At 57.8% G+C, this 25325-nt stretch overlaps 3 protein-coding genes across 6 annotated transcripts; 2 read left to right on the plus strand and 1 right to left on the minus strand.

The window, feature by feature from the left end:
- Nucleotides 1–390: 390 nt before the first annotated feature.
- On the plus strand, nucleotides 391–11379 carry KAT7 (lysine acetyltransferase 7). Of its 2 annotated transcripts, XM_065699314.1 has the most exons (15): nucleotides 391–631; nucleotides 1961–2108; nucleotides 2724–2900; nucleotides 3081–3320; nucleotides 3889–3971; nucleotides 4415–4504; nucleotides 5165–5263; nucleotides 5429–5539; nucleotides 6121–6312; nucleotides 6731–6820; nucleotides 7232–7372; nucleotides 8017–8110; nucleotides 8276–8422; nucleotides 8809–8915; nucleotides 9594–11379. In XM_065699314.1, exons 1-15 carry the CDS (start codon nucleotides 617–619, stop codon nucleotides 9693–9695), a joined length of 1836 nt encoding a protein of 611 aa, XP_065555386.1. In that variant the 5' UTR covers nucleotides 391–616; the 3' UTR covers nucleotides 9696–11379. The 2 variants fall into 2 exon arrangements, with proteins under 2 accessions (XP_065555386.1, XP_065555385.1); XM_065699313.1 differs by lacking the exon at nucleotides 391–631 and having other exon boundaries at nucleotides 1852–2108.
- Nucleotides 11380–12582: 1203 nt separating this feature from the next.
- On the minus strand, nucleotides 12583–16475 carry PRR29 (proline rich 29). 3 transcript variants are annotated; one of them, XM_065699197.1, is made up of 6 exons: nucleotides 16341–16475; nucleotides 15933–16020; nucleotides 14144–14262; nucleotides 13403–13569; nucleotides 13225–13292; nucleotides 12583–13072 (listed from the first exon to the last, which is right to left on the minus strand). In XM_065699197.1, exons 1-6 carry the CDS (start codon nucleotides 16416–16418, stop codon nucleotides 13041–13043), a joined length of 552 nt encoding a protein of 183 aa, XP_065555269.1. In that variant the 5' UTR covers nucleotides 16419–16475; the 3' UTR covers nucleotides 12583–13040. The 3 variants fall into 3 exon arrangements, with proteins under 3 accessions (XP_065555269.1, XP_065555268.1, XP_065555267.1); XM_065699196.1 differs by having other exon boundaries at nucleotides 12583–13292; nucleotides 14144–14259; XM_065699195.1 differs by having other exon boundaries at nucleotides 12583–13292.
- Nucleotides 16476–17750: 1275 nt separating this feature from the next.
- On the plus strand, nucleotides 17751–24653 carry LOC136024043 (vasoactive intestinal polypeptide receptor 1-like). The gene is made up of 13 exons (XM_065699103.1): nucleotides 17751–17850; nucleotides 19320–19434; nucleotides 20433–20540; nucleotides 21166–21272; nucleotides 21493–21590; nucleotides 21671–21803; nucleotides 22011–22164; nucleotides 22759–22819; nucleotides 23012–23078; nucleotides 23180–23271; nucleotides 23497–23626; nucleotides 24045–24086; nucleotides 24341–24653. Exons 1-13 carry the CDS (start codon nucleotides 17779–17781, stop codon nucleotides 24431–24433), a joined length of 1272 nt encoding a protein of 423 aa, XP_065555175.1. The 5' UTR covers nucleotides 17751–17778; the 3' UTR covers nucleotides 24434–24653.
- Nucleotides 24654–25325: the final 672 nt, after the last annotated feature.

Consider the following 25325-nt stretch of genomic DNA (forward strand, 5'->3'; position numbering starts at 1 on the left):
CGGCCCAGCGCGGAGCCGGGGCGAGCCTCCCTCTGCAGCAGGCCGCGGCACCCCGCCAGCAGCAGGGGGGCCGGGAGCCGCAGGCGCGACGCTCCCCGCCTCAAGAGCGATGGGCACTCACCGCCTTCCGCCACCCAATCCCTCCGCGGCCGCGGCGGGCTGCCCGGACCCGACATGGCTCCCTGAGGGAAAGCCCCGCTCCGGGCCCCGGCAGCCCGCTGGCTTCACACCCGCACTCAAGATGGCGGCCGCGCCGCTCCCGCCAAGTGCCCTCGGCCAGCACCCAAGATGGCCGCTCACAGCTTCAACGTCAGCGGCGCCACCGGGATGCCTGCCCGAATCCAAGATGGCGACACCCGCTGGCGTGAGGCTCGCTCGGGGGTCACGTGACGCGGGTGTGGGGGGTGTGGACCGTGTCCCGGCGGAAGCGTGAGGGACCGAGCAGGGCACGGGGGCTGGCAGCGGCGGGAGCGGGCTGGCGCCGCCGGAGCAGACGTGCCGCAGGGCGGGAGACACGGCTGTCACCACGGAGCCCGCCAGCGCTAACACGGCGGCGAGCGCCGCTTCGCGGGCCGGGGGCGCCGGGGACCAGGCAGCCGCGCTGCCCCCGCCCAGGATGCCGCGCAGGAAGGTAAGCGCGGCCCGAGGGCCAAGGCGGGGCCCGGCGGGGGAACCGGGAGCTCGGGGCGCAGCTTCCCCCTCCTCCCCACCCCCTCCGCTACCTCTCACGGGCACAAAACTGGGGGGAAAATAGCGGCCTTCAGCCCCCAGCGCCCGCCCTGCTCGCGCTCTGATTGGCTACCGCGCAGGCACGCTGGGCGCTGATTGGATATCTTGCTCGTCACTCATCTCCCTCAACGGTTACCGTTTCCCCTCCCCCGCGCCTGCAGCTCTGCCCGCCTCTTGGGCTTTCCGATTGGGCAGGCAGTAGGAGAGCTGCTCTCTTATTGGTCGGACTGCCTTGCCGGACTGGTAGCTGATTGGCTTTTGCGGCTGCCCATCTAGCTCCCCCCGGTCACCTCCCCGCGCGTGCCTTGTTTCTCTCTCCTTCCCTTCCCCCAACCCTCTCCGCCCGCCCCGGGTCGATGCCTCTGTGGGCGCGCGAGCCTGGCGCTGATAGGCTGGTGGCTGCCGTCAGTCACGCCCGCCGGCCACGCCTCTTCCCTTCATGGGCACCTATTGGCTGGTTCTCCCTCTCGGCTCCTCCCACGCGCGTTGTCATTGGCCGGGACGGGCGAGTGTCCGCTGGGTGCAAAACAAAGCGGCGCGGGGCCCTCCGTGGCCTTCCCCCGCCCTTCTCCTCAGGCCTGGCCGCGGCTTCGGAGGGCGCCTCCGGCCTGCGGCAGGGGCTTCCGGGGCCGCGCACCCGTTGTCCCGGCAGGGAGCGGTCTGAGGGCGCCGGGGGCTGCCCGCCAGGTCCCGAGGTCGGCTGCTTCCCTCCGAGAGCCGCGCAGGCCGCTGCGAGGTGCCGGGGAGCGCGGTGGCTCCCCGGGGCGAGGTGGATGCCGCTGCGCTCGCAGCCTCTCCACAGAGTGCCTGCGTTCTCTGCCGTGCCTCCGCCCTGCCGCTGCCCGGAACTGCGTGGTGAGGGGTCGGTCCCGGCCGTTGCTGGAGCCCGGCTGCGTCCTGTGGTGCCCTGGGTGCTGCTGTTGTGCGCGGGCAGACGGAGCGGGAGCGCTCGGCTCGGGGCGCGTCCTGCCCGCGTTCCAGCCTTGAACCTTCGTTTACCGTCCGCTTTCAGCACAACCGGGTGTTCTGTGGCCTTGGTGGATCCGTTTGCACTGACATTACACAGTTACTAAACTAAGCTATTTTCTCCAGAGGAATACACTTGATAGGTATTATTGTGTGTGTCGTTGTGTCAGCTTAAATGTATGTCCTTAGCACCAAATACGTTACAGTATCAATAAACACACGTTTCCGTGCTCCCGTGCTGATGCCTGGCTCTGTGCCGTTGCAGAGGAACGCGGGCAGTAGCTCGGACGGAACAGAGGACTCTGATTTCTCCACTGACCCCGAGCACACCGACAGCTCGGAGAGCGACGGCACATCCCGACGGTCCGCCCGCGTGACCCGCTCCTCGGCCAGGCTCAGCCAGAGCTCCCAAGGTGAATGCTTCAAGCAGCCTCTGATGCCACAAGTTGCTCCATGGGCTCCGGATTCCTGACCTTCAGAACTTCAGTGCGGGGGGTGTATACCTAAATAAAACGTGCGGGATCACCTGGGAATTAGGTCTTAAAAGAGGAAGGGTGGTTTGGATGTGGATGGGGAGATATTCCTAGGTAATGAAGGCATTGTTTTGGTGCAAAGTAGTTGTTATATTGTTAGGGGAGACGTAATAGTTTTATGAGCAGCATAGGATCACAAAGCCACGCACAGGGTTCTGAATGTAGCTCCACACCAGAAGCAGTCTTGCTGTTCCCAAAGGTTGTCTAAGCACTGATAGTTCTTATCTAAATTAATGGTTCTCTGGCTTTCCAAATGGGAGCTGCATTGTAATTGCTAGTTATAATTAAGAAGTAATTAAGTGCAGAGAAAGCTGATGTGATCCCAGATTCCTCAGTGTTGGTAAAAGTGTCCAAAGATTTAAGCTGGGAAGATCAGAGCATCCCTTTGTGGTGACCGTGGTGGGACAGAACCCGTGGTGATACCCAGTAGTCAGGGGAAGTACTAACTGGCAGTGGTTACTGTGGGTGCTAATGGTGGTGTTTCTATGGCATTAGATTCCAGCCCAGTTCATAATCCACCGTCGTTTGGTGCCGAGGAGCCTGTCTATTCCACAAGGAGGGTGACCCGCAGCCAGCAGCAGCCTGCTCCTGTGACCCCAAAGAAGTACCCGCTCCGGCAGACGCGCTCCTCGGGCTCAGAGACTGAGCAAGTGGTCGACTTCTCTGACAGAGGTAGGCAGGGTGCACTGAGGTGTTAAACCACAGCGTGCTGGGGGGGGGGTTGTGGCTCCGCTCTGAGGGCACGGTGCAGTATCCTGAGGACAGAGGGGTTCAGAGGGCTCCAGAGTTGCTTTCTGTATTTTTTGCAAGCTTTCTTTCAGGCAGATTTGTAACATCTTGATCCTTATTCAGACACTAAAAATGCAGCGGATCATGATGAGTCTCCGCCTCGTACCCCCACCGGGAATGCCCCTTCCTCAGAATCTGATATTGATATCTCCAGTCCAAATGTATCCCATGATGAGAGCATTGCCAAGGACATGTCCATGAAGGATTCTGGAAGTGACCTGTCTCACCGCCCTAAGCGCCGCCGCTTCCATGAAAGCTACAATTTCAACATGAAATGTCCCACTCCTGGGTGTAACTCTTTAGGTAATTTCAGCTCCAGGATTAATCTGTTGGGGTTTACCTTCCTGTTGTGATATTCAAGGTGTCCTATTCCCCCCCACCCAGTTCAGTTAGACATCCTATAACTGAATTAGGATCAGAAGTAGTACTGAGAAGTGGGTGTAGAGAAGGGATGTGAAGCATAGCTGCAGGTGTATTCTTCCTGGAGTGTTTTCTGGCAAAGAGTGTTTGGGGGGTGATAGGGTAAAGAACAAGTTAGGAGATGAGCACAGGAGGAAGATGCAGGCTCTTGCAGGTAGAGTGCTGGTGTCTGCCAGAGGCCCATCTTCAGACACAACTATTGCAGACCTCCGACAGACGTGGCTGCTTGCACCAGTGCAGCTCTTGAGTGGGCCTGAAAAAGAGTTTCCTTCTTTGCTCTGAAAGCTTGTGCCATGAACCAGGAAGTGGGCTTCTTCTGCCACACTGGTAATAGACTGAGCATGCTCCTTGAAAAGCTCCTGTGAGGGGTCTGCCCACCCGGGTTACCTTTTAAACAGAAACCTCTTTAGGAGCATATGTTAAAGGTTTTTTTCTTCCTGATCTGTTGCAGGACACCTGACTGGAAAACATGAGCGACACTTCTCCATATCGGGGTGCCCACTGTACCATAATCTCTCAGCAGATGAGTGCAAGGTGAAGGAGGCTTCTGTTTATCTTCCTTAATTCTTCACTGCAAGGGTGGTGAAGCACTGCAACAGGTTGTTCAAAGAAGTGGTGAATGCTCCATCCCTGGCAGTGTTCAAGGCCAGGTTGGACAGAGCCTTGGGTGACATTGTCTAGGGTGAGGTCCCTGCCCATGGCAGGGGGTTGGAACTGGATGATCTTAAGGTCCTTTCCAACCCAAACCAGTTTGTGATTCTATGGCAGTTGTTTTTTGGAACAAAATGCCAAGACCTGTTGTTTGTGAACAGAAAGAGAGTTCACACATTTTAGCTGATGTCTTTAGCTGCAAGACAGCAGCATTTGTGTCAAACTGTGCATTGCAACTCAGGAAATTCACCTAAGCAGGAAAAGGAAAGGGTGAAGGCTTTGACAGCAGTTTGCTGCAGCACTGACGGATGAGTTTTGGCTTCCAGGTGCGAGCACAGAGCCGGGACAAGCAGATTGAGGAGAGGATGCTGGCCCATCGGCAGGATGACAACAACAGGCACGCCACCAGACACCAGGTGAGAGACTTACATAGTGGCTGCTTGGTTCAGAGTGCAAAAGCATCAGCTTGGGGTTTCCAGTGACAATGATTTTCACTTGATTTCCCTTCTTCACTTCCCAGATAAGCTGTTGTGCTCTGACACTCCCCATTTATTGTCCCCAGTTTGTTTCAGCAAGGACAGTTCATTGTATTCCTTAAATGAGAGACTGGGACAGCTGGTGGGGGTAGAGAGGTGGCACTGGTCAGTAATAGTACAAAGGAGGCTGGAGCTGTTCTCAGGATGATCTTTGCTGTGTGCTTTGATGTGTAGGATAAAAGAATTGCTGCAGAACTGTAACCTACAATTTTACTGTGACTCAATAGAAAAGAATAAAACTTCAGTTCATGAGCCTTGGACTTGAGCCATGATGACTTCATGAGTCGGGTCCAAGCCTTTCCCTGTGATTAAGCAGTGCATAAGGAGTGCACCCTGTCTTGTGGGGTGGAGGTACATTAGCAAAGGCAAGAAAACCTTCCCATTGTACCTGCAGTGCCCTCTTACTAGCACAAGGTTTGGTTCAGAGGCACCAAACCTCAGTAAGTGAGAGCTGGGGCAGAGGCCCCTCTAGGGTGGGAAGGTGAAGAATGTTTGAAGTGGATGGAGCCTGGTGAAGGTTCCTCCTCTGGTTTCTTACAGGCACCAACAGAGAGACAGCTGCGATACAAGGAGAAAGTAGCTGAGCTCAGGAAGAAGAGGAACTCGGGCCTAAGCAAGGAGCAAAAAGAAAAGTACATGGTAAAAGCGGTCACTTTATTCTTTCATTCCCTCCTGTCTGCAGTGAGCCCGCAAAGCAGGAGTTTGGTTTTCCCAGTCATCCTGCAACATTCCCAGCTAAAATGCTGCAGGACCCAACAGCTTCGTAGCAGCATGGCAGGAAAACCTCTTCTTTTCTTGTCCTAGGAGCACAGGCAAACCTATGGCAACACCAGGGAGCCTCTGCTTGAAAACCTGACGAGTGAGTATGACCTCGAGCTTTTCCGAAGAGCGCAAGCACGGGCATCGGAGGACCTGGTGAGACTTCGAACTCCTCACGTGTCTCATAGCAGACGTCTGCCTTAGAAATGTGAATGCTGACTGGTTTTGTTGTGCAGATAGAACCAGAGTTTGTAAGAGTAAGCTACAGCCCAGCCAAGTCAGTGAAGTTCCATTAGGGGTAATGATGAAGTGTCAGTCGTTCAGAGGGTTGGCTGGAAGTGCAGCTGGAGCTCAGCATTGGCAGTCCTGAATGCTGCAGTGCCTCTGGGGTATCTGAGGCAGAGCATTAGGCTATATCCTCTTCATACAGATTAGGAAAGAAGCATGAAATGTGGCAAGAAGGTTACATTGCTTTCATGGCAGGAGGAGTGTGATCCTAGTGTTAGCATGCTCTTAAGTGCTGATTTACAGGACATTTCCTGATGAAAGGAATGGTCAGTACCTGTGTTTGACTGAGAAGAACAATGTGGGAGGGGTCATTAGATGTGGCCACACCAAAAGATGAATTTAGAAGACTTGAAGTAAATGATTTCTTCAAAGAAATAAATAGGACCCTTCCTCTCTACTTTCTGGGGCTTTTAGGTATTTTAAATCCTGATCCATTCTTTCCTTCCCAGGAGAAGCTGCGGCTTCAGGGCCAGATCACAGAGGGCAGCAATATGATTAAAACCATCGCTTTTGGCCGTTACGAGCTGGATACATGGTATCATTCCCCCTATCCAGAGGAATATGCTCGGCTGGGGCGTCTCTACATGTGTGAGTTCTGCCTCAAGTACATGAAGAGCCAGACAATACTGCGCAGGCACATGGTAAGGGCAGAGCTGATTCCTGACCTTTACATCTCATAAAATCATAGAATGGTTTGGGTTGGAAAAGACCTTAAGATCACCCAGTTCCAACCCTCTGCCATGGACAGGGACACCTCACGCTAAACCATGTCACCCAGGGCTCTGTTGAGCCTGGCCTTGAGCACTGCCAGGGATGGGGCAGCCACAGCTTCTCTGGGCACCCTGTGCCAGCGCCTCAGCACCCTCACAGAGAAGAACTTACTCTTTATCTCCAACCTGAACTTTCCCTGTAAACATTCTAAGCCATGACTGTTGTTAGCTCAGTTGCTCACTTTAAGAGGTGGAAAGTCCGCATTTTTCCTGATATATCCAGTAGCTGTTGTAACCTTTTATGCCCTTGGAACATGGCTGTCACCCTAACTTTGTTTTCCTGTCATAGGCAAAATGTGTTTGGAAACATCCACCGGGTGATGAAATCTACCGCAAAGGCTCCATTTCAGTGTTTGAAGTGGATGGCAAAAAGAACAAGGTAACAAACTGCCATGGTTGGGCCACTCTTGAGTGTGGAGCTGTCCTGGGTTCAGCTGTAGTAGCTCTTTTTTTCCTTCTTAGTAGCTGGTGCCGTGCTGGGTTGTTCTGCTTTAGTCTAAGAACAGCGCTGGTAACACACCGATGTTATTAGTTGCTGCTAAGTAATGCTTATGCTGTTTTGGGCATGCAGAGGTTGATACTGGAAACATCAGTTCACCCCCTTAGGAAGCCAGGCTTACCAAGGTTCATCTGAAATGGAATTGTTTCCTGGCCCAGCTGCTCTGTTTGAATGACTGTACATCATTGCTCAGATGGTTCAGAATTTTCCTGTCATTTCCCATGTCTTTGTCCACGCTTGGGATGTTCCACTGTAATAAATGAGCATATCCCATTCTCCTTTCGCTTCTAGATCTACTGTCAAAACCTGTGTCTGCTGGCAAAGCTTTTCTTGGACCATAAAACTCTGTATTACGATGTTGAGCCCTTCCTCTTCTATGTCATGACAGAAGCTGACAACACTGGCTGTCACCTGATAGGATATTTCTCCAAGGTTAGTTGAAAATACATACATAAGCATTACTACTCAGTGGAATGAGATTTAGGACAACAGCTATCAGTACTGAATCTCTCCTCCGATCCTGCAGTCTTAGGATTTGTTGCTTTTAGGAACAGACAAAGTTTGAAACCTGATGTGCATGAATCGCTCTTACTGTTTGCTGCAGGGATTGAGGTACTTTGCTGTACGCATAAGTAAGGGTAAAGAAAATGTAGAGAATGTAGAGAAAAATACATTGAAATAGGTATTAGTCACCATCTTTTTTTGTCTGAACATTTCAGTTTACACCATGTGCTTTTAATGCTGCTGTTGTTTTCTTGTTACATGTAAAGCTGGTAGATGACAGAGGTGGTGGTGAAAGTGTCACTGGCTCCTCAGTACAACTCTTTGTCCAGCCTTTCTAGCTTAAAATTGTGCCCCAAACCCCCTATCTAATGGCTCTTGAAGTGAGAGACACTGAGCCAGGTTCGGAGCTGAAGGATGATCATGTTACTTGTTGTTAGGCAGGTTTTTCTGCTGTTGCTCCTTCCACCTTGTATTTGTATCAGTTGCACAGGCTTGTTCAGTCTGTTGGATTATGAGGTACCCATTGCTTGTACAGACCTAGACCTGTTCTTCTTCTCTCATCTTGTGTTTAGGAGAAGAATTCTTTTCTCAACTACAATGTTTCCTGTATCCTAACGATGCCTCAATACATGAGGCAAGGCTACGGCAAAATGCTCATTGACTTCAGTAAGTAGAGAAGTTTTGCAAACATCCTGTCACCAAGAAATCGAACAGATCTGTGGTGGTGGTTGAGCAGTTTTCATCCAGAGATGATTTCTGCGTGTGCCAAAGAGGCTGATAGTCAGGAGAGGGCGGTTTAGGAAGGATAAATAGGTTTTCTTTCCTTTGCAGGCTATTTGCTTTCAAAAGTAGAAGAAAAAGTTGGCTCTCCAGAACGCCCTCTGTCTGATTTGGGGCTCATCAGCTACCGTAGTTACTGGAAGGAAGTTCTCCTTCGTTACCTGCATAACTTCCAAGGAAAAGAGATCTCTATAAAAGGTATGGTTTCCAGCTAAATAGCTTGTTGTGAGTTGGTTCAGGAGCACAGCTATGCAGCTCATTCAGTTTCCTCAATTCTGAGGCAGGTGGAGGATTACACCTTACTAACTTGGATGCTAAAATTAGTTAGCAATCATTGATCCTTAAGAGTGAATCAAGCAAAGGCAAGTTGGATGCCAGCGATACAGAAACCCGGGGTGGTCAGAAGGGTATCAAGTACAGGAGCAACAGTAATACTGCATGTACCTCCTTGCTATGTGCAGGGCATTTTGGGTGGATCACTTCAAAAGGAGTTGCATAAAACTTGGAATTGCAAACCACCAGTTAAAGGTTATCGTGGCGGAATGTGTGTTTCTGCTCTGACATAAACTGATCCTGCTTTGCAGAAATCAGCCAGGAGACTGCAGTAAACCCTGTCGACATTGTGAGCACGTTGCAGGCGCTTCAGATGCTCAAGTACTGGAAAGGCAAACACCTGGTCCTCAAAAGACAGGTAAGGTTTGTGACTGTAGCTCAGGGGTTTTGCTGCTGTCTGTTAGGTTCAGACAAACCTGCTGAAGCCAGTATTTCCTTTGCACTGTGCTGAGCTTTCCAGCCTTTTCATTCGAGTGGGGAAGCACTGTAATTGTCAGGTGCAGTAACTGATAACGTACGTGGGCATCCAACCTGATCCTTCAGTAGTGTAGAAATATGTTGTATTGACCTTCCTTTCCAATATGTGGAATAACATTGCACATTATGTAAGCAGCTTTTCAGGGGAGCAAGGGATCAACATTCCCATCATGGTCCTCATAATGCCTGGCCCTTATTGGGCAGATGGATGACATAAAGTAAACTGAACGAATGGAATCCTGAATGAGTCCTGTTTGTATGAAACAAAATTTCATGTTTGGCATGAAACAAACGGTTTATAAATGCCCAAACATGACACCTTCCTTCTTTTTGTTTTCCCCTTGTTGAGACTTCACTTTGTAGCTAACAGCAGCCTTGTCAGTGTGATTGGAAGGGCTTCTAGGAAGCATTGTGGAGGAAATGTTACTTTTTCAGGTGAAGCAGTTAGTAGGCAGTTAGTCATCTTCTGCTTTGGGAACATAGATGTGTGGTGGTGTACCGTGGGTAATTCTCCAGCGTGGATTTGTTTTAACCTGTGCTTTCATGCTCTCTTCCTTAGGATCTGATTGATGAATGGATAGCCAAAGAGGCAAAAAGATCCAACAGCAATAAGATAATGGATCCCAGCTGTTTGAAATGGACCCCTCCGAAGGGAACTTAACTGTGTCTTAACTCCTGAAGCCAGTGAACCCCAGCAGTAGGAATTACCCTAGGGATCTCTGTTGTATCTGTTGCTGTTGTGATTGGCTGGTACAGTACCCTCCTGAAAGATCAGTTCCCCTTGGTACTGTTCTGGCCCAGATCTTATGTGCACACCACAGACGCTGGTTCTGAGGAACTTTATGTTTCGGCCTCAATGAGGTTGCAAGGATTGGATCTGTATAGAACCCAAACAAAGCTCCGAGCAGCACTGGCCCAAGGAGTTCTGATATCTGGTACTGTACCTGTCCAGTCACTGGTCTTACCCTCATGTTCTTATTCTGATGAGGTTGTGTTGTGTCCTATAATCTGGTTGTTTCTTCCTTCAGGTTCTTTGCGTTCTAAGTAATGGAGGTAACTTCTGTGGCTTTTGAACAAGGTCTAGAACTGCTTGTCTGGGGAAGGTCTGGGTTTCCAACAAGCTGCAGTTACACTGACTTCAGCATTTTTAACTAGTCTGATGGACTGCTCTGTTCCATATATCAAATAGCTTTAGGAAGATAATATACCACCTCTTTCACCAGTGTTTTCCATAGAATATAGCAGGGCTTCACATAGTTAATATTGTACAGTCAGAAGCTTGCTTATCTTGTAACTGAGTGGTGTGATTCTTAGTGTTACCCTGGAGGAGTTGAGGCGAAGTGTGTGAGAACATCGAGGTCTGAGATGTTTCATAGAGTTGCTCTTGGTGTGCACTCCTGGAACTACTGCAGTACCACATGTGGTGGAGAGACCTCTTGGATTAGAAGTTACTGGTTTTTCGTGATTTCTCTCTTGGATCCTTTACACAGAAACAGCCTGTTCAGTGTATTTCAGTGGAGCTACTTCTCCCAGAGCAGTCTTCCCTGACTTGCAGGTCTCTTTGGATTGGACAGGCTTTTCTCCTCTAGCCTGAAGAAATAAGATCTTTAGCCAGGCTCTTTGCTGGCCTTGTCCAAACAGCCACAGAAACTCTCCAATGCCAAGCTCATCAGTTGGTGGATTGCCTACAGTGGCCGTTCTGTGCATCGGTGGCAGCTCCTGTTAGCTGTGTGGATGGTTGGCTTCTCTGACAGTGCATCCTTGTTTGTCTTCGTAAAACAACAGAGCTTTTACTTCCTCTCTCCCATCAGCACCACTGGAAGAAACTCATACAATGGCTTTCAAGTATAACCACTGTTCTTGTGCCACAAGTTTCCTATATGGCTCCAGCATGATTAAAAGGAGGGGGCAATCTTGGGGTAGATGATGGCAGCGTCATATAGTGCTGATTTCATTTACACCTTCCAATGCTTCCTCATGGAATGGTGGCTGAAATGAAGCACTTGCAGTGTACTGGTAGGTAGGAGCATTTCCTGTTAACTGCTGCCCATCCTGGTGTGGAAAAGTTCTTTCTCGCTCTCCTGATGGTGTCTGCCTTTCTCTGCCTCCTTAAAAAACGATCATCTACATGGTGTAGACCTTGTGGGCATTACTGGATTTTGCTGTCTCGTGCCCTTTGCTCCTGTATTGTAACTACCCGATGCTCATGAAACTATCCAACAAAGTAGATCTCTTGCGGAGTAGGGAAGAAGGCCGTTCTTGTGCAGAAGCTGAACCTTGTTCCCATGATGTGGTAGAATGTGCTGTTCTTGTATCTCCTTCCAATAAAGCATGTTCTCTGCTCAGCTTTGGGCCTTCTCTTTGCTTTATTCCGCTGTTTTTCGGTCAGGTGCTGTTTTGCGACGGGGACGGCGGCTGCGGGGACCCCACGGGCCGGGAGCGGAGCGGGCGGGCGGCAGGACCCGGGGCGGCCGCGCCGGGCGGGATTGGCCTGAGAAATTAGGGGGCGGGGCGAGCGTGGGGGGCGGGGAGATGTGTCTACAAAAGGACGGAGAGGGCGGAGCCATGTCTATAAAAGGAGGGGGCGGGACAAGTAGGGCGGGGCCATGCCCATATAAAGAACGGCGAGGGGCAGGGAGGTCTCCGTACAAGGGGCGGCGGAGGAGCAGTGCGAGGTGAGCGCTGGTCCCGGAGCGCCGGGGTCGCCGCTCCCTGGCTCCCGGGGCACAAAGCTCGGGGGTCGGAACCCGGTGCCCCGGCCCCTTCCAGACCGGTTTGGCGAGGGGGGGGGGGCTCGGCCCGGGGCCCGCACCAGGGTGCGAGAGCCGGGACAGGCGCCGCGGGCCGGAGGGTGTCGGGGCGAGCCCTTACCGCAGCGCTGCCAGGGCCACCACCACGAGGCACAGCGGCCTCCTCCACGGTGTGCGAGCACTTGCAGGGCCGGTGCCTGCAGTCCTGCCCTGGGCAGCCTGTGCCAATGCCTGAGCACCCTCTGGGGCAGGAATTGTTCCTCAGCTCCATCTAAACCTGCCCTGGTGCAGCTTGAGGCCGGTTCCTCTTGTCCCATCCCTTGTTCCTTGGGAGCAGAGCCCAGCCCCTCCTGGCTCCATCCTCCTGTCAGGCACTTGTAGGGAGCCATCAGGTCCCCCCGGAGCCTTCTCTTCTCCATCTGAACCCCCCAGGTCCCTCAGCCGTTCCCCATCCCCGCTGTGCTCCAGGCCCTGCACCAGCTCCGTTCCCTTCTCTGGCCCCGCTCCAGCCCCTCAACGTCTCTCCTTGAGTGTAGGGCCCAGAGCTGAGCACAGGATTCGAGGTGCGGCCCCACCAGTGCCCAGCGCAGGGGGTGATCGCCAGGAGCACCCCATTCTGCTTCCCAGCACCACCCATCAGCCCCTCCCCAAAGTACCCACATCAGGCACCTATGTGCCCCACAAGAGCCTCACCCCCCCCAGCCTGGAGGCAGCCCCGCACTCAGGCTCAGATCCAGCAGCCTCGTAATTACAGATGCTCAATTAGTGACAGCAGGGAGCTTCCTTAACAAAGCACATTAATTACAGGCAATGTGCTCCACTGAGATCCAAAGGGACTAACGAAGACCAGGACCACCTGGGCTGGTACCACCCCCCCGAGCACAGGCTGTGCTGCAGCATCCTCGTGGCTTGGCAGACACACGCTGTCCAGCCAGCGCCGGGATGTCAGCACCAACCTGCTGGGGAGGAGCCCTCTGCAGAGCACCGAGATAAAGCCTGTTCCTGTTTGGGGTCACTCTGTCAGCTGGGGTTTGTGACAGGCTTTGTGATGGGGTGGCTTGTGGGGAGGAAGCCAATGTGCACGAAGTGCCACCCTCAAACAATGGGTATGGCGCTCAGCATCCCTGTGTATCCGGGCAGCCCTGCCTCGGCAGGGGCTTGGAGCAGGTCACGTCCTTCCAGCCTCGATGATTCTGTGATCCAATGGGGTCGAGGGCTGGGACGTGCAGGAGAAACCATCCTGAGGAGCACGGAGCTCACAGCCTCTCCTCGACCGCGTTGTAGTACTCTGTGGGGAGAAAGGAGGAGCTGGGGGCTGCCCAAAGGCACCCCCAGCCCGCACGGACAGAGGGAGCAGGGGGGCTCAGTCTCTGCCGGGTCGATGCATGCCCGGCGGTGAGAGCATTGCCCCTGAGGGCCATAGGGAAGGTGCGTCCTTACCCGGTGCTGGGGGGACGCTGGCTTCCACGGTCCCGGTGGCGCTGGGGGGTGGGGGGGGTGGTACCGCGCTGCGGGAGGGGAGTGGGGATGGGAGCAAGGGTGAGCCCTCGTGTGCCAGCTCGGGCCGGAGCCCTCTTGCACCGCATGGGAGGCACAAAGCAGCACCCCCGTTACTCACAGCTCCTCGTCAGCTCCTGAGCCCAGGTACCGCACGGCCGCCGGGCCCCGCTCCTGTACCGGGCCCGGCCACGCCAGGGCGGGAGGAGGGCAGGGGTAGGGGATGTAGTGGTGGTGGAACACCACGGCCTCCTCTCCCTCCGCTGTCTGCAAAGGCCCCTCCACGGCCTGCAGGGATGAACAAGAGGCCCCTTTCAGCAGCCGTTTCCCTGGGGCACAGCTCCCAAAGGCACCGTCAAGGGAACTCCCACGGAGCCGCAGCACGGCTCCATCCCACCCCACGGTCAGCCCCCCGAGGAGCCTGCTGGGGACACACGGAGGTGGCAGCCCCATGGAAGGGACCTCAGGACGCAGCTGGGAAGAGCTGGCTGGATCTGAGCGCTGCGGCGCAACAGGCACAGCCTTTGGTTGGAGATGGCTTTGGACCGGAGCCCCACGTCGGTGTCAGCCCCACGCCGCGGCACAGGGAGGCTCCTGCCCCTTCCCAGCTGGGATGCGTCACCTGCGAGCGGCCTGGCTGTGTTCTGCGCTGGCAGAGCCGGGGCCAAGCCAGCACAAAGAGCCCCTAAGGGCTGCAGAGCCTGAACTGAGAAGGGCTGGAACCAGGCAGGAGGGGGCTCGTGCTGTGCCGGAGCAGGACCCGCACATCCTGCTCTCCTGAGCACCTCTGCGAGGGTCCCTTTGCCCACCCTTTTGCTCCTCTTCATGGGCCCTTGGCCCATCCAGCACCCCTGACCCTTACCTGGGCAGCGGCTGGGGATGGCCCAAACCCAAAGGCTGTCAGCGCCGACAGCGCCAGGCTGTTCATCAGCACCTGGTGCATCTGGGAGCTCTGGATCATCATCAGCTCCATGAAATCTGCTGGAGAGGCAGGGCCCTGCGTCAGAGGGACCAGAGGGAGGGCACCAGCAGCGCAGCCTCGGCTGGGGCGGGTTGAGGCTTATCCCTGTGCCCCAGCAGTGGGAGCGAAGCCAGGCTCCCCCCACGCATGGAAGGCCCATGCGGCACTTCAAGATTATTTGTGCTTGGATAAAGCTCAAGAATAGCCCCGTTCCAGCCCTTTTCTTCCCTGCAAATGTGATTAAACATCTGCTGTGGCTTGCTGGAGGCTGCTCACAAGAGGTGATCAGTGGTGCTGGAGGCATCAGCCTTCCCACCCGTTTGGAGGAGGATGGCTCTGGTCCTGGCAGCGCTCAGTGCCTTGGCAAAGGCTCTGCCTTGGCAGCGGGCAGCAGAGCTGGTGTCCTGGGGCTGGCACTGCACGGGGGGCACTGCCTCAGCTCTGCTTTGTCGTGCACAGGGAGCTCAGAACCCCTCAAAGGAGGCAGGAGCTGGGGCTGGGCCACGGGGGCTGCTCCCATCTCTGTTCCCCGGACCAAGCGCCTGTGGAGCTGGGTCCAGCCGAGGAGCAGGATGGGGATGCTCGGTGCCTCCCCAGCTCCTGCTTTGGCTCCACACGAGGAGCTGGGGCCCAGAGCAGCCCCAGAGCAGCCAGAAGCTGTGGGGCAGCTGCTGGGGGCAATCCTGCTCTGCATCCCCATTAAAACATCCCCATGTGCCGCAGGCATGAGCTTCCCATACAAAACACCTCCTGGAGGGGCTGCCCCTGAGGTCCTGTTGTGCACAAGCCCTGTGAGCTCCTGTTAGCATCAGCCAGGGTAAAGAAGGGTTTGGGCATCCCCGTACCCCATGTGTCAGATCCCAAAATGCTTTCACAGCCGCAGGGATGTGCTCCCAGGGCACCCATCCTGCCCCTCCAGCGAGGAGCCCTGATTGCAGCACAAGTGGGAGGTGCCTGGAGCTGGATCCATGAGGAGGGAACGGGCCAGCAGCCAGGCACTGAGCAGGGACGAGAAGGTACACAAAGGGCTGGCAGCTCCTGATGGATCCCTCCCATCCCAATGGATAAGCACCGCAGGGCTGTGAGGTGCTGGGCTGGGATCTCTGTTCTCTGCTCACTCCAGTTTTCAGCGTGCCTGTTGCTCTGTGTATCCTTAAAGGCAGCTCAACCTTCCCCCCTTCCCTCACCCCATAGCAAGTCCCAGGCCCCACAACCACCCCCTCTCTGCTCCCCCCATCCAGCTGGATGGATCCTGGCTTGCATGAGGTTGGCTGAAGCCCCCCTGGACAGTGGGTCTTTGCCTGCACATCCCATGGGCCTGGGGCTGGCGTGTGTCCCACTCCCATCCCACCTCCCATGGCCAAGGAGCCGGTATCGCCCCGGCTGACCCTGGTGATGCTCCCGCCTCCATCCCCACGTGAAACGGGGTTTTGGAGAGCAGCGAGAGATGGATTTCAACAAGCAGCCCCCAGACCGCGCCCTGGGAGCACCCTGGCTCGGCCAAAGCCAGCCCCGACTTCCAGGCTGGTTTAAAGCCCCCGAAATCGCATCCCATGGGATCCGCCGCGGTGCAGCGGCTCTGAGGCTGCGGAGGGCGGGCTCAGCCCCAGTGCCCCCCCCCCCGTGCTGAGCGGCCGGGAGCGGGAGGAGGTCGAGGTTAACCCGGGTGAGCGCCGCATCCATCACGCACCTCCGCGGACGCGCGGGGCTCCGGGGCCGGGCTCCAGCGCCGGCGCGGGCCCCGGGAGCTGCTGCAGGATCCTCACCGGCGGCCGGGGCTGGAAGGCAGGGAGGAAACCCCGGGATCTCCGCGCCCGGGTCAAGGCAGGAGCCGGCGGCCCCGGCGGGAGCAGGGAGCGGGGCAGGGAGGAGCGGACCTTGCGCTGGTCCCTGCCTCCCCATCCCTGCAAGCTGGGGTGAACGGCGCCCCTGGGGACACGTTCCTGTGCACGGGCGGCATCCCCAGGGCCCCGGGGAGGCATCCTGCAGAGAGCGGACCCCAGTGCCCCCCCCAAACCCCGACCCCCTCCCGTTTTCCCAACCCTTTCCTCATGAGCATCCCATAAACCCAGAGGCAGGACGGCTCTCCCGGGCTTACCCTGCGCGGGATGATGCAGGTCCCTGCTGGGGTGTCCCTGCAGACCCCACGGGGGTCCCCCGCTGCTCCCAGCTCCATGGCTGGGCCCGGCAGGGCAATGGGATGAGGGAGCCGGAGCAGGGCTCGTTGCTAGAGCTGCCCTAGGAGCAGCCAAACAAACCCTGCCCGGGGGAGGAGTGTCCCTGGGCTGGGTTTCCCTGCAGCGTGGCCCCGGGATACCCCCCCGCCCTGCACGGGGCTGCGGGGCAGGGGTGGGTTGTGCCCCCCATGGGGTTTCCCCAGAGGGAAGGGCCGGGAGCAGGGAGTGAGGGTTCACCTGCGCCTTGCTACTGCTCCCAGGCTGGTCCCAGAGCTGGGGCTGCTCAGCCCCACCGGCAGCACCTCACAGCTTCCGGCTTTGGGACCTGCCCTAAAATCCCAAGTCCCACCACGCTGTGGTCTCCACAGGTCCCGTCCATCGCTGCTGGTGGGATACGGGTCTGCTCCTGACCTGTGCCCCGCGCTCCTGGTGCCTGTTTCCCGGTCTCTGGGGCTGCATTCCGGAACTGGGAGGTGTTTGGGGATGCTGCATCTGGGCAGCTGATAACAACACAAAGGAGCTCAGGCTGCCGCGGGGGGCTGAGTTCCAACCAGCTCCAACCCCCGCCGTGGGCAGGGACCCCTTCCACTGGAGCAGCTTGCTCCAAGCCCCTGTGTCCAACCTGGCCTTGAGCACTGCCAGGGATGGGGCAGCCACAGCTTCTCTGGGCACCCTGTGCCAGCGCCTCAGCACCCTCACAGGGAAGAGCTTCTGCCTAAGAGCTCAGCTCAGTCTCCCCTCGGGCAGGTTCAAGCCATTCCCCCTGGCCTGTCCCTACAGGCCCTTGTCCCAAGCCCCTCTCCAGGTTTCCTGCAGCCCCTTTAGGCACTGGAGCTGCTCTCAGGTCTCCCCTTCAGGAGCCTTCTCTTCTCCAGGCTGCCCCAGCCCAGCTCTCCCAGCCTGGCTCCAGAGCAGAGCTGCTCCAGCCCTCGCAGCAGCTCCGCGCCCTCCTCTGCCCTCGCTCCAGGAACTCCACGTCCCCCCTGCGCTGCTGCCCGCGGTGGCCGGGCTGGGGGGTCCCCAGACCCGCTCCTGCCTCCGGCGCCCCGCTTGCAGAGGGCGCAGGGGGTGGAGCCACATCCCGGAGCCGTCGCGCTCTGCCGTGCGGAGACCGAGCCCATCGGCGCCGGGCAGGGGCGGGGGCGCGCGTCAGGGTCCTGCTGCGGGGAGAGGTCCTGGAGGGAGCCGGGAGCAGGGAAGCGGGGTTAGGGGAGGGTTTCCCTGGGATTTGGGGTCCAGAAGTGCCCCCCCCCCCCCCCCCCCCCGCAGGGCCATGCAGGAGGAGCTGGGCTGTCCGCAGCCCCTCGGGGGCTGAGGCGGGGCACCCGCGGACCGGGAAGCACAGGGGTGGTTCCAGCTATGCGGGGCCCACAGCAGCCCCCCGGCACCCGCGCTCTGCTGGTCCTGCTGCTCGCCTTCCCGACGCCGTGGGTAAGCATCCGCGGGGAGCGCGGGGTGGCCGCGGGCGGGCAGCACGCGCAGGTCCCTGCCTGTGACAGCCTGGGGAGCGCAGGTCTGCGGTCCGGGCCGGGGCTCACATCCCCAGCCCTGTCCCCATCCCTTGTGCTGCGCCCCCCGGGGCTGATTCCATCTCTGGGAGCTGCCGGCACCGCTGCACCCCCCCCCCCCGGCGCCTTCACAGCAGCTTTGGGCGATCAGTTTGGTGTCCTGCGGGGGGGGGGCGTGATGCTGGGACCTCTCTGTGCTCCCCAGGGCTAGGACCATGCCCGGAGGCAGCCACAAAGCTCTTGTGGGTTCAGCTCCTGGCCGGCTCCGGGACATCCCAGGGTGGCTCCACTCTGCCCTGCCCTGGGGACCGCCCCCTCCATCCTCACATGGGTGCTGGGGCTGTGCGCACTCTGACCCCAAACCTCAAGGGCTTGGGAAGCACCCACTGGCTTGAAGGTCGGGATGGGTGTAGGGTGCTGGGGTCAAGGACCGTGTGTGGGGCGCTCCCCATCTCCAGGCAGAGCCATAGGGAAGGTGACACAGAGCGCCCGCTGGAATGGGGGACGTGGAGCGGTTGAGCTGCCGCGGGGGGGCTGGAAAACCCACCAGAAGATGTCAAATTGCTTCAGCAGCAAATGCAGGGCGAGGGCTCCGGTGGGAGAGGGGCTCAGGTCGGCGCTCCTCTGCCAAGCCTTCGGGATGTCTCCTTTGTTCCATAAGTTCTTTAGCCAACATGGAGGGTTTGGATCGTGGGGAAGAGAAGAAAATTGAAAGAAAGGGAAGGGGAGGGAAAAATAGGAAAGAAAAAAAGAGCGAGAAAAAATAAAAATTAAATGGAAAAAGGGAAGGAAAGAGAAGGAAAAGGGGGGAGAGGGAAGGCAGAAAGGAGAGGGGAAAGGTGGGGGAAAGGTAAGGGAAAGGGAAAAAAGGAAAAGGAAAGCAAGCAGGGCAATGGGAGCACTTTGAGGATAAGGAGAGCGATGGCATCAGTCCCCTTCTGATAAGGGGAAACTGAGGCCCCAAGGAGCTGCCTGCCCTGCAGCAAGCTGTGCGGGTGCCTGCTCTGATGCTGCAGCAGCCGGGCTGCGTGCCCATAGGTAACAAACCCCAGCAGCAGAAGGAGCGGTCGTGCCCAAAGAGCTGGGTTTAAAACCTAAAGACGGGGGCTCCTTGCTCAAGCTTTGGATGAGCTCATCTCTGCTCTGCTGATGGGGCCCCTCCGTCCTCCAGCTCCTCTGCGTGGAGCTTGTGCCTTGGTGGAGCATCACGCACTTGTGGAGGGGATTAGGAATAATTGAGGTGGTTCCTGGTGGTGTTTACAAGGCAAACGGTAGAAAGCCAAGGAAATGGCAGGGTCTGAAAGCTCTCCTGGCGCTGGCTGCAAAGCAGTGACTCTTGGCTGGTACCCTCCTGCTCAGGCATCCTCTGCCTGCCCTTTCCCCCTTCCCAAGGTGCGAGCGACACATCCCGACTGCTCCGTGGTCCTCTATTTCCAAGAGCAAGAAGCTGAATGTCTGGAGGTTATCAGGAGCGAAAGGCAAACACCAGCCCCCACCGGGGAACAGGGTGAGTGTGAGCTGCACAGGGCTCATCTCCCACGGGATGAGGGCGAGGATTTGCTAAGGGGGACTCTATAGGATGATCATTGCTAGGGGTGGGTTGCAGAGAGCACATGGATGCAGGCAAGAGGGTATATTTAGGGAAATGGGAGAGAAAAGGCTAAGGAGCATCCCTCCCGCCTGAGAACATGTTTCCAGTTCCTGGGTTCATGTTTTATTTTGCCCTGTCCCCAGAACTTGCCTCCATCATTTCTTCTCCTGGATTCCAGCCCCGTAAATCCCTCCAAGCCTGGCCTTTTGCTGGAATGAGAGAAAAAGCAATCACACTTGTCTGAGTCCCCATTCCCTGGCTGGGATTAGATGTGGCTTCAGGTTAATAATGTGCATCTATGAGGTTAATAATGTAGATGTGCAAGGAGGAGCGCTGGAAGCGTGGTGTCCATGGCTCATCCTGCTCTGCTGCAGCACTCATCCCTCATGGCCCCACGTCTGCTTGGCCATGCTCATTTCCAGGGTGATTGGAGACTCATTGAAAGATGAACTTGGTGCTGGAGAGAGAAGGCGAACAAACACGTTTGAGCTGAGTGCTCTCCCGCGAGTCCTGCTTTCTCCTCTTCTCCCTCGGGTTGGAGACACCCTGAGCTGACCCGGCTGCAGAAATCCGGGATAACTCCGCGCTATTATAGATGCCCCCAGGAAAGCCCCAGCCCTTCCCCTACCCCCCCCCCCCCCCCCCATCCCTGGGGTTTCCCCCAGGAGCTCAGGGTCTGAGGCACCCCCAGGAAACAGCAGCTCCCATCTCGCCGCGGGGCTAAAAGGGGACCTCAGCGCCGGGGGAGGTGGCTCCCAGAAGAGGAGCCGGGATGCTCCTCGTTCCAGAGGGGGACGGCGCGGCCCCGTGGATCGGGTGACCGCGGCTCTCCCGTTACATCCGTGTGCCCGAGGGGCTCTGTGCGTGCCCAACACGTCCCGTCCCGCCGGCGGTGACCGGCCCGTCCCTCCCAGGCTGCCCGACGGAGTGGGACGGAGTCAGCTGCTGGCCCGCAGCGCCCCGCGGCCAGTCCCGGGCCCTCGCCTGCCCCGGCATCCTCCACGTCTTCAAGAGGACCAAAGGTGCGGTGCAGCGAATGCAGCCGGGGGGGGGGGCGTTCATCCCCTGCCTGCCCTGGGGCCCTGTGCCTCCCCCCCCACCCCCCCGCCCTTCCCCTCTGCTCCCTCTGCCCCACCCGAGAGCTTGGCACGTACTGCAATGCAAAGGGTGCTGCCAAAAAGAATCCCCAACCCTTCCATCAGCCGGTACCAAGCATCCCAAGTCCCATCAGCTGCCCGAGGGGAGACTGAGCTGAGCTCTTAGGCAGAAGCTCTTCCCTGTGAGGGTGCTGAGGCGCTGGCACAGGGTGCCCAGAGAAGCTGTGGCTGCCCCATCCCTGGCAGTGCTCAAGGCCAGGTTGGACGCAGGGGCTTGGAGCAAGCTGCTCCGGTGGAAGGGGTCCCTGCCCGTGAACACTTCCAGGGACGGTGACCCCAGCACTGCCCTGGGCAGCCAGTTCCAGTGCCTGAGGCGTCGTTCCTGATCTCCGGAACCGTTTGGATATTGGGGATCTGGATACGGGGATGCTGGCGCTGGGGTTTAGGCTCCATCCCGGAGAGCAGGTGCCATCCCCGGGCTGGACATCTGGGGGTGCTGATGCAGAGGTGATGCCCGTGCCTTCCGTGAGGTCCCTTCTTGCTGCTGCAGCGCTGATCCGGAGGAACTGCACCGAGTCGGGATGGAGCCTCCCCAGCCCTCCCTACTACAGCGCCTGCGAGCTGGAGCCCATCGGCAGCAACAACACCGAGGAGAAGGTAAGCGGGTCCCCAGGGGCCGTGGGACACCCCCTGACCCGTGCCGTTGGGCAATGGAACATGAATGTGCCCTCGGGGATATGGAGTTGGCTTCATCCTGGGTGCTGCGCTGCCTGGAGGGGTCTGAGCTGGGCTGGGCAAGGGCTGGGGCATCGCCCTGCAGCCTCCCTGCCCATCGCAGGGCAGTGACTCCCAGCCCCGCTGGTGCTTTCCCTTCCAGAGGAGCTATTTTGTCACCATGAAGGTTCTTTACACCTGCGGTTACTCCACGTCCCTGGCAGCCCTGCTCCTGGCCATCGGCATCTTCTCCTGCTTCAGGTAGGGCTCCAGAAGTGGCTCCTGAAGGAGCCCATCTGCTCTCCCTGCTCCTCCCCGGCCACAGCACGTCTCTCCCATAGGAAGCTGCATTGCACCAGGAATTCGATCCACATCCACTTCTTCACCTCCTTCATCCTGCGTGGAGCCGCTGTGTTCCTCAAAGATGCCGTCCTCTTCTCAGACGAGTCCATTGATCACTGCACCATGTCAACGGTAAGGCAGCAAGTCCCAGCCCAGGCATGGTGCAGGAGGGGCGGCAGGGGACGTGCAGGACCAGTGCAGCGTCCCTGGGATGCTCTGAAAGGCCATCACAGGTCTCCCTGAGCAGATGGACAGGAGCTGACCATGTCCTGTGCCCCCAGGCAGAGTCTAATGCCAGCCAGCACCCCTGAGCCTTCCTCCTCCTCCTCCTCCTCCCAGGTGAGCTGCAAAGCAGCCATCGCCTTCTTCCAGTACTCGGTCCTGGCCAACTTCTACTGGCTGCTGGTGGAGGGCATGTACCTGCAGACGCTGCTGCTGCTCGCCTTCACCTCGGACAAGAGGTACATCTGGTGGTACATCCTCATCGGCTGGGGTGAGTGCGGAGCTCCCCAGCATCGTCCCTCTGACCCACACCAGGCACTTTTGGGGATTGCCTGCTCTGAGACCCATCTGGTCTGAGCTCCACAGGCACCAAGGTTCACTTGGCTGCTCTTGGCCCCCACCCCAGCGTCTCTGCACAGCCCTGTGCCTCCTGCCAGCCCCTGGGGCTGGTTGGGCAGCCCGGCCTGATCCCTGCCCTTGCGGCACGTGTGCAGGATCACTCAAAAGAGAAATGCTTGCCAACGCTGAGCAAAGCCTTTGCAACGGCGCCCAATGCCAACCCACCCCGAGCGTGGTCAGGATGGGGCAGAGACAGCTCCTTCCTTCTTCCTGCATCCATCTGGGGCTGGAGTCACCTGTCCCAGACACCCATGTTAAGAGCGCATGGAAGTGGAGGAGGGTGACCAGGACGCGGCACAGATGCCTCACCACCAGCGGGCTCCTTTTAAAACCTGGAGAAGGGGGAACGTCACCTCCCTGACACCCCCGGGCCCAGACACGTGGTCTGGGGGCTGAAAGGGAGGTACAGGGGTTCCCCAGAGCCCCTGTGGGTCTCCATATCCCTGCCTGGCTCCTGTCCTTGCAGGCGTCCCCATGCTCACAGTCTGCGTATGGGCGGTCACCAGGCTGCAGTACGACAACCACGGGTAAGAGCAGCCACCCCCTTCCTTCTGCAGCCCACGTGTCCCCGTGCAAGCCCCAGGGGATGAAGCTCTTGCATGGGAGGCTCTGGAGGGGAGCATGGGGCTGCCCTTTGAGGCTATCTCTGTTTTCTGGTGGGGCAAGAGGAGCTGTGCAGACAGGGCAGGGGTGGTGGAGCCGTTTCTCCTCTCCTGCAGGTGCTGGGATGACTACACCAGCCCTTACTGGTGGGTGATCAAGGCTCCCATCCTCCTGGCCATATTTGTGAGTGTGTCCCCCGAACACCCCAGGCCACGGGGTCCCACATGGACAGGGGCATCCAGCCAGGGTCTGTGCGGAGCCTGAGATGTGGCTTCCCGGGGCAGGTGAACTTCCTCATCTTCCTCAATGTCACCAGGATGTTAGCGCAGAAGATCCGCTCCCCGGACATCAGCAGGAACTACAAGCAGCAGTACATGTAAGGGCTGGCTTGGGCAAGGGGACCTTTCCTCTCCTGGTTCCGGGGGTGACCCAGAGCAGCAGGGACCCTTCCCTAGAGGAGAGCAGTCCTTGGAGCCCCAAGACCTGCATCTCATTGCAAACCTACTTCAGGTTAACACCGAGCTCTTGGGCAAGTCTCAGTGATGGCTCAGCAGGACCCCGGCCTGGCCCGGGGCCCCTCTCATGCCACCGCTCTCCGCAGGAGGCTGACGAAGTCCACGCTGCTCCTCATCCCCCTCTTCGGGGTGCACTACGTGGTGTTCGCGCTCTTCCCCGAGCACATCGGTGTGGACGCTCGGCTCTACTTCGAGCTGGTCCTCGGCTCCTACCAGGTACAAAGTGGGGGCGATCACAGCAGCAGAGACTCACAGAGTGCTTCGGGTTGAAGGGACCTTAAAGCTCACCCAGCTCCCAACCCTGCCACGGGCAGGGACACCTTCCACTGGAGCAGCTTGCTCCAAGCAGCCTAGCAAATGGGTGGGCAGAGACCCCAGGTACCCACCCCAGCCCAAACCGGGAGCCACAGGGATGTGCTGCTGGGGCTTTTCACTCTTTTGGGAGGGGCCTGTGTCCTGGGCACCCCTGGAACACCAGGAACCAAGCACAAGGGTTGTGGCCCACTGAACAACGTGCATTAACCCTCTACTGCCCATGGGGTGGGGTGAGAGGTGTGGGGGATGCTAAATGCAGGCAGCCGATGAGCATGAAGGGGTCCAGCTGGGTAAAACGTGCTCTCTCTGTCCTTGCCAGGGGTTCCTGGTGGCTCTGCTCTACTGCTTCCTCAATGGGGAGGTGAGTGTGTCCCCAGCCTGAGCTCCCTGGCTGCCACAGCCACACGTGAGCACCCAGACCCCCCCAGGGGTGCCCCCCAACGAGCATGGCACAGCATGCGCACAACCATGCACGTGTGCACGCAGACATGCACGGGGGTCCCCACCTTCCTGCACTCTGAATCCCTTGTGGAGGCCTGGGTGCAGCTCCTGCCCCTCCGTTGGGTGCTGCCTGGTGGCCCTGGTTGCCAGCACCGGCCCCTGGTGTTGGTTCAGGTCCAGGCTGAGATCAAGAGGAACTGGGGCAAGTGGCAGTCATCAATGGAGAGCAACGTCTTCAACCTGGTGACCCAAGATTTCACAGCATGATGAGGATGGCGCCGGTGGAAACACCCCCTCGAGGATGGGGGGGGGCAGCTCCGTGCCTGCTGCCCCATAAACACAATAGGAAGGATCCTGTAGGGTCTGGGTCTGGCATCCTTGGAGGGCGGCGGGAGCGGCTGTTGGGATGTTGGGATGTTGAGCTCTGCCTGCTCAGGTGCTGGTGGCTCTTGTGGCTCCCTGTGAGTGTCCTCCCTGCCCGACGCTCTCTTTGCGGCGTGGTCGGTATTTCAGGCAAAGGGAATAGACCTTCCCCACCTTTTCTGCCCTGGGAATGGGTAGGAAGGACGAGCATCGTTTCACACTCACATCAGTGGCAGTTTTCATTTAGCTCTGGAATGAAAACTGGAGCAGCCCCAACCCTGCAGGGATTTACTGCTCGTTATTTTCCCCTCCTTTCTTGGTTTACAACATCATTTTCAGCTCTCCCGAGGGCTTTGCATTGCAGGGACAGGAGAGTTTGCCAGCAGCAGGACTGCCCCGTCTTCACTGGGGACTCGTTTGCCTGGGACTAGGGAGGCTTTTGCCAATAAAACCTTGTTCTGAACCCAGCATCACTTCCCAGAGGATTTGCTGTGCTCACCAAGCCCAGGTAACTGGGTCCCAGGAATTCCAGAGGGTGGAAGCTCTGCCAGTAACTGGAATGTCCGCAAACACCTCCCGGGGAGGGAAGTACCTGCTACTGCTCTGCCCGTTGAAGCAGCAGCCCCTGGGCATGGCCATGGAGAGGAGATGGAGGAGGAAGAGCACAAGATGGGGGCATCACGAGGTGCTGTGGGGCTGTGTCCCCTTTGGGTCAGAGCTGCCACCCCCAGGCCTCATCCTGGCCCTGTTCAACCCCACGAGCATCCTTCACCCTCCCTGCTGCCGCGGCAGCACT

This window comes from Lathamus discolor, chromosome 20, assembly GCF_037157495.1.
Source record: "Lathamus discolor isolate bLatDis1 chromosome 20, bLatDis1.hap1, whole genome shotgun sequence".
Lineage (NCBI taxonomy): Eukaryota > Metazoa > Chordata > Aves > Psittaciformes > Psittacidae > Lathamus > Lathamus discolor.

Excerpts from the sequence above, each read along its gene's own strand:
- KAT7 (XM_065699313.1), top strand. The coding sequence starts at position 1,871 with ATGTATGTCCTTAGCACCAAATACGTTACAGTATCAATAAACACACGT. Across the intron at positions 3,321-3,888 it reads TCCTGGGTGTAACTCTTTAG|GACACCTGACTGGAAAACAT; the intron begins GTAATTTCAGCT and ends GATCTGTTGCAG. Across the intron at positions 3,972-4,414 it reads TCTCAGCAGATGAGTGCAAG|GTGCGAGCACAGAGCCGGGA; the intron begins GTGAAGGAGGCT and ends TTTGGCTTCCAG.
- PRR29 (XM_065699195.1), bottom strand. The coding sequence starts at position 16,418 with ATGGAGCTGGGAGCAGCGGGGGACCCCCGTGGGGTCTGCAGGGACACC. Across the intron at positions 16,021-16,340 it reads CCTGCATCATCCCGCGCAGG|CCCCGGCCGCCGGTGAGGAT; the intron begins GTAAGCCCGGGA and ends CCTGCCTTCCAG. Across the intron at positions 14,263-15,932 it reads AGCCCCGCGCGTCCGCGGAG|CAGATTTCATGGAGCTGATG; the intron begins GTGCGTGATGGA and ends CTGCCTCTCCAG.
- LOC136024043 (XM_065699103.1), top strand. The coding sequence starts at position 17,779 with ATGCGGGGCCCACAGCAGCCCCCCGGCACCCGCGCTCTGCTGGTCCTG. Across the intron at positions 22,820-23,011 it reads CTGCAGTACGACAACCACGG|GTGCTGGGATGACTACACCA; the intron begins GTAAGAGCAGCC and ends CCTCTCCTGCAG. Across the intron at positions 23,079-23,179 it reads CCATCCTCCTGGCCATATTT|GTGAACTTCCTCATCTTCCT; the intron begins GTGAGTGTGTCC and ends TTCCCGGGGCAG.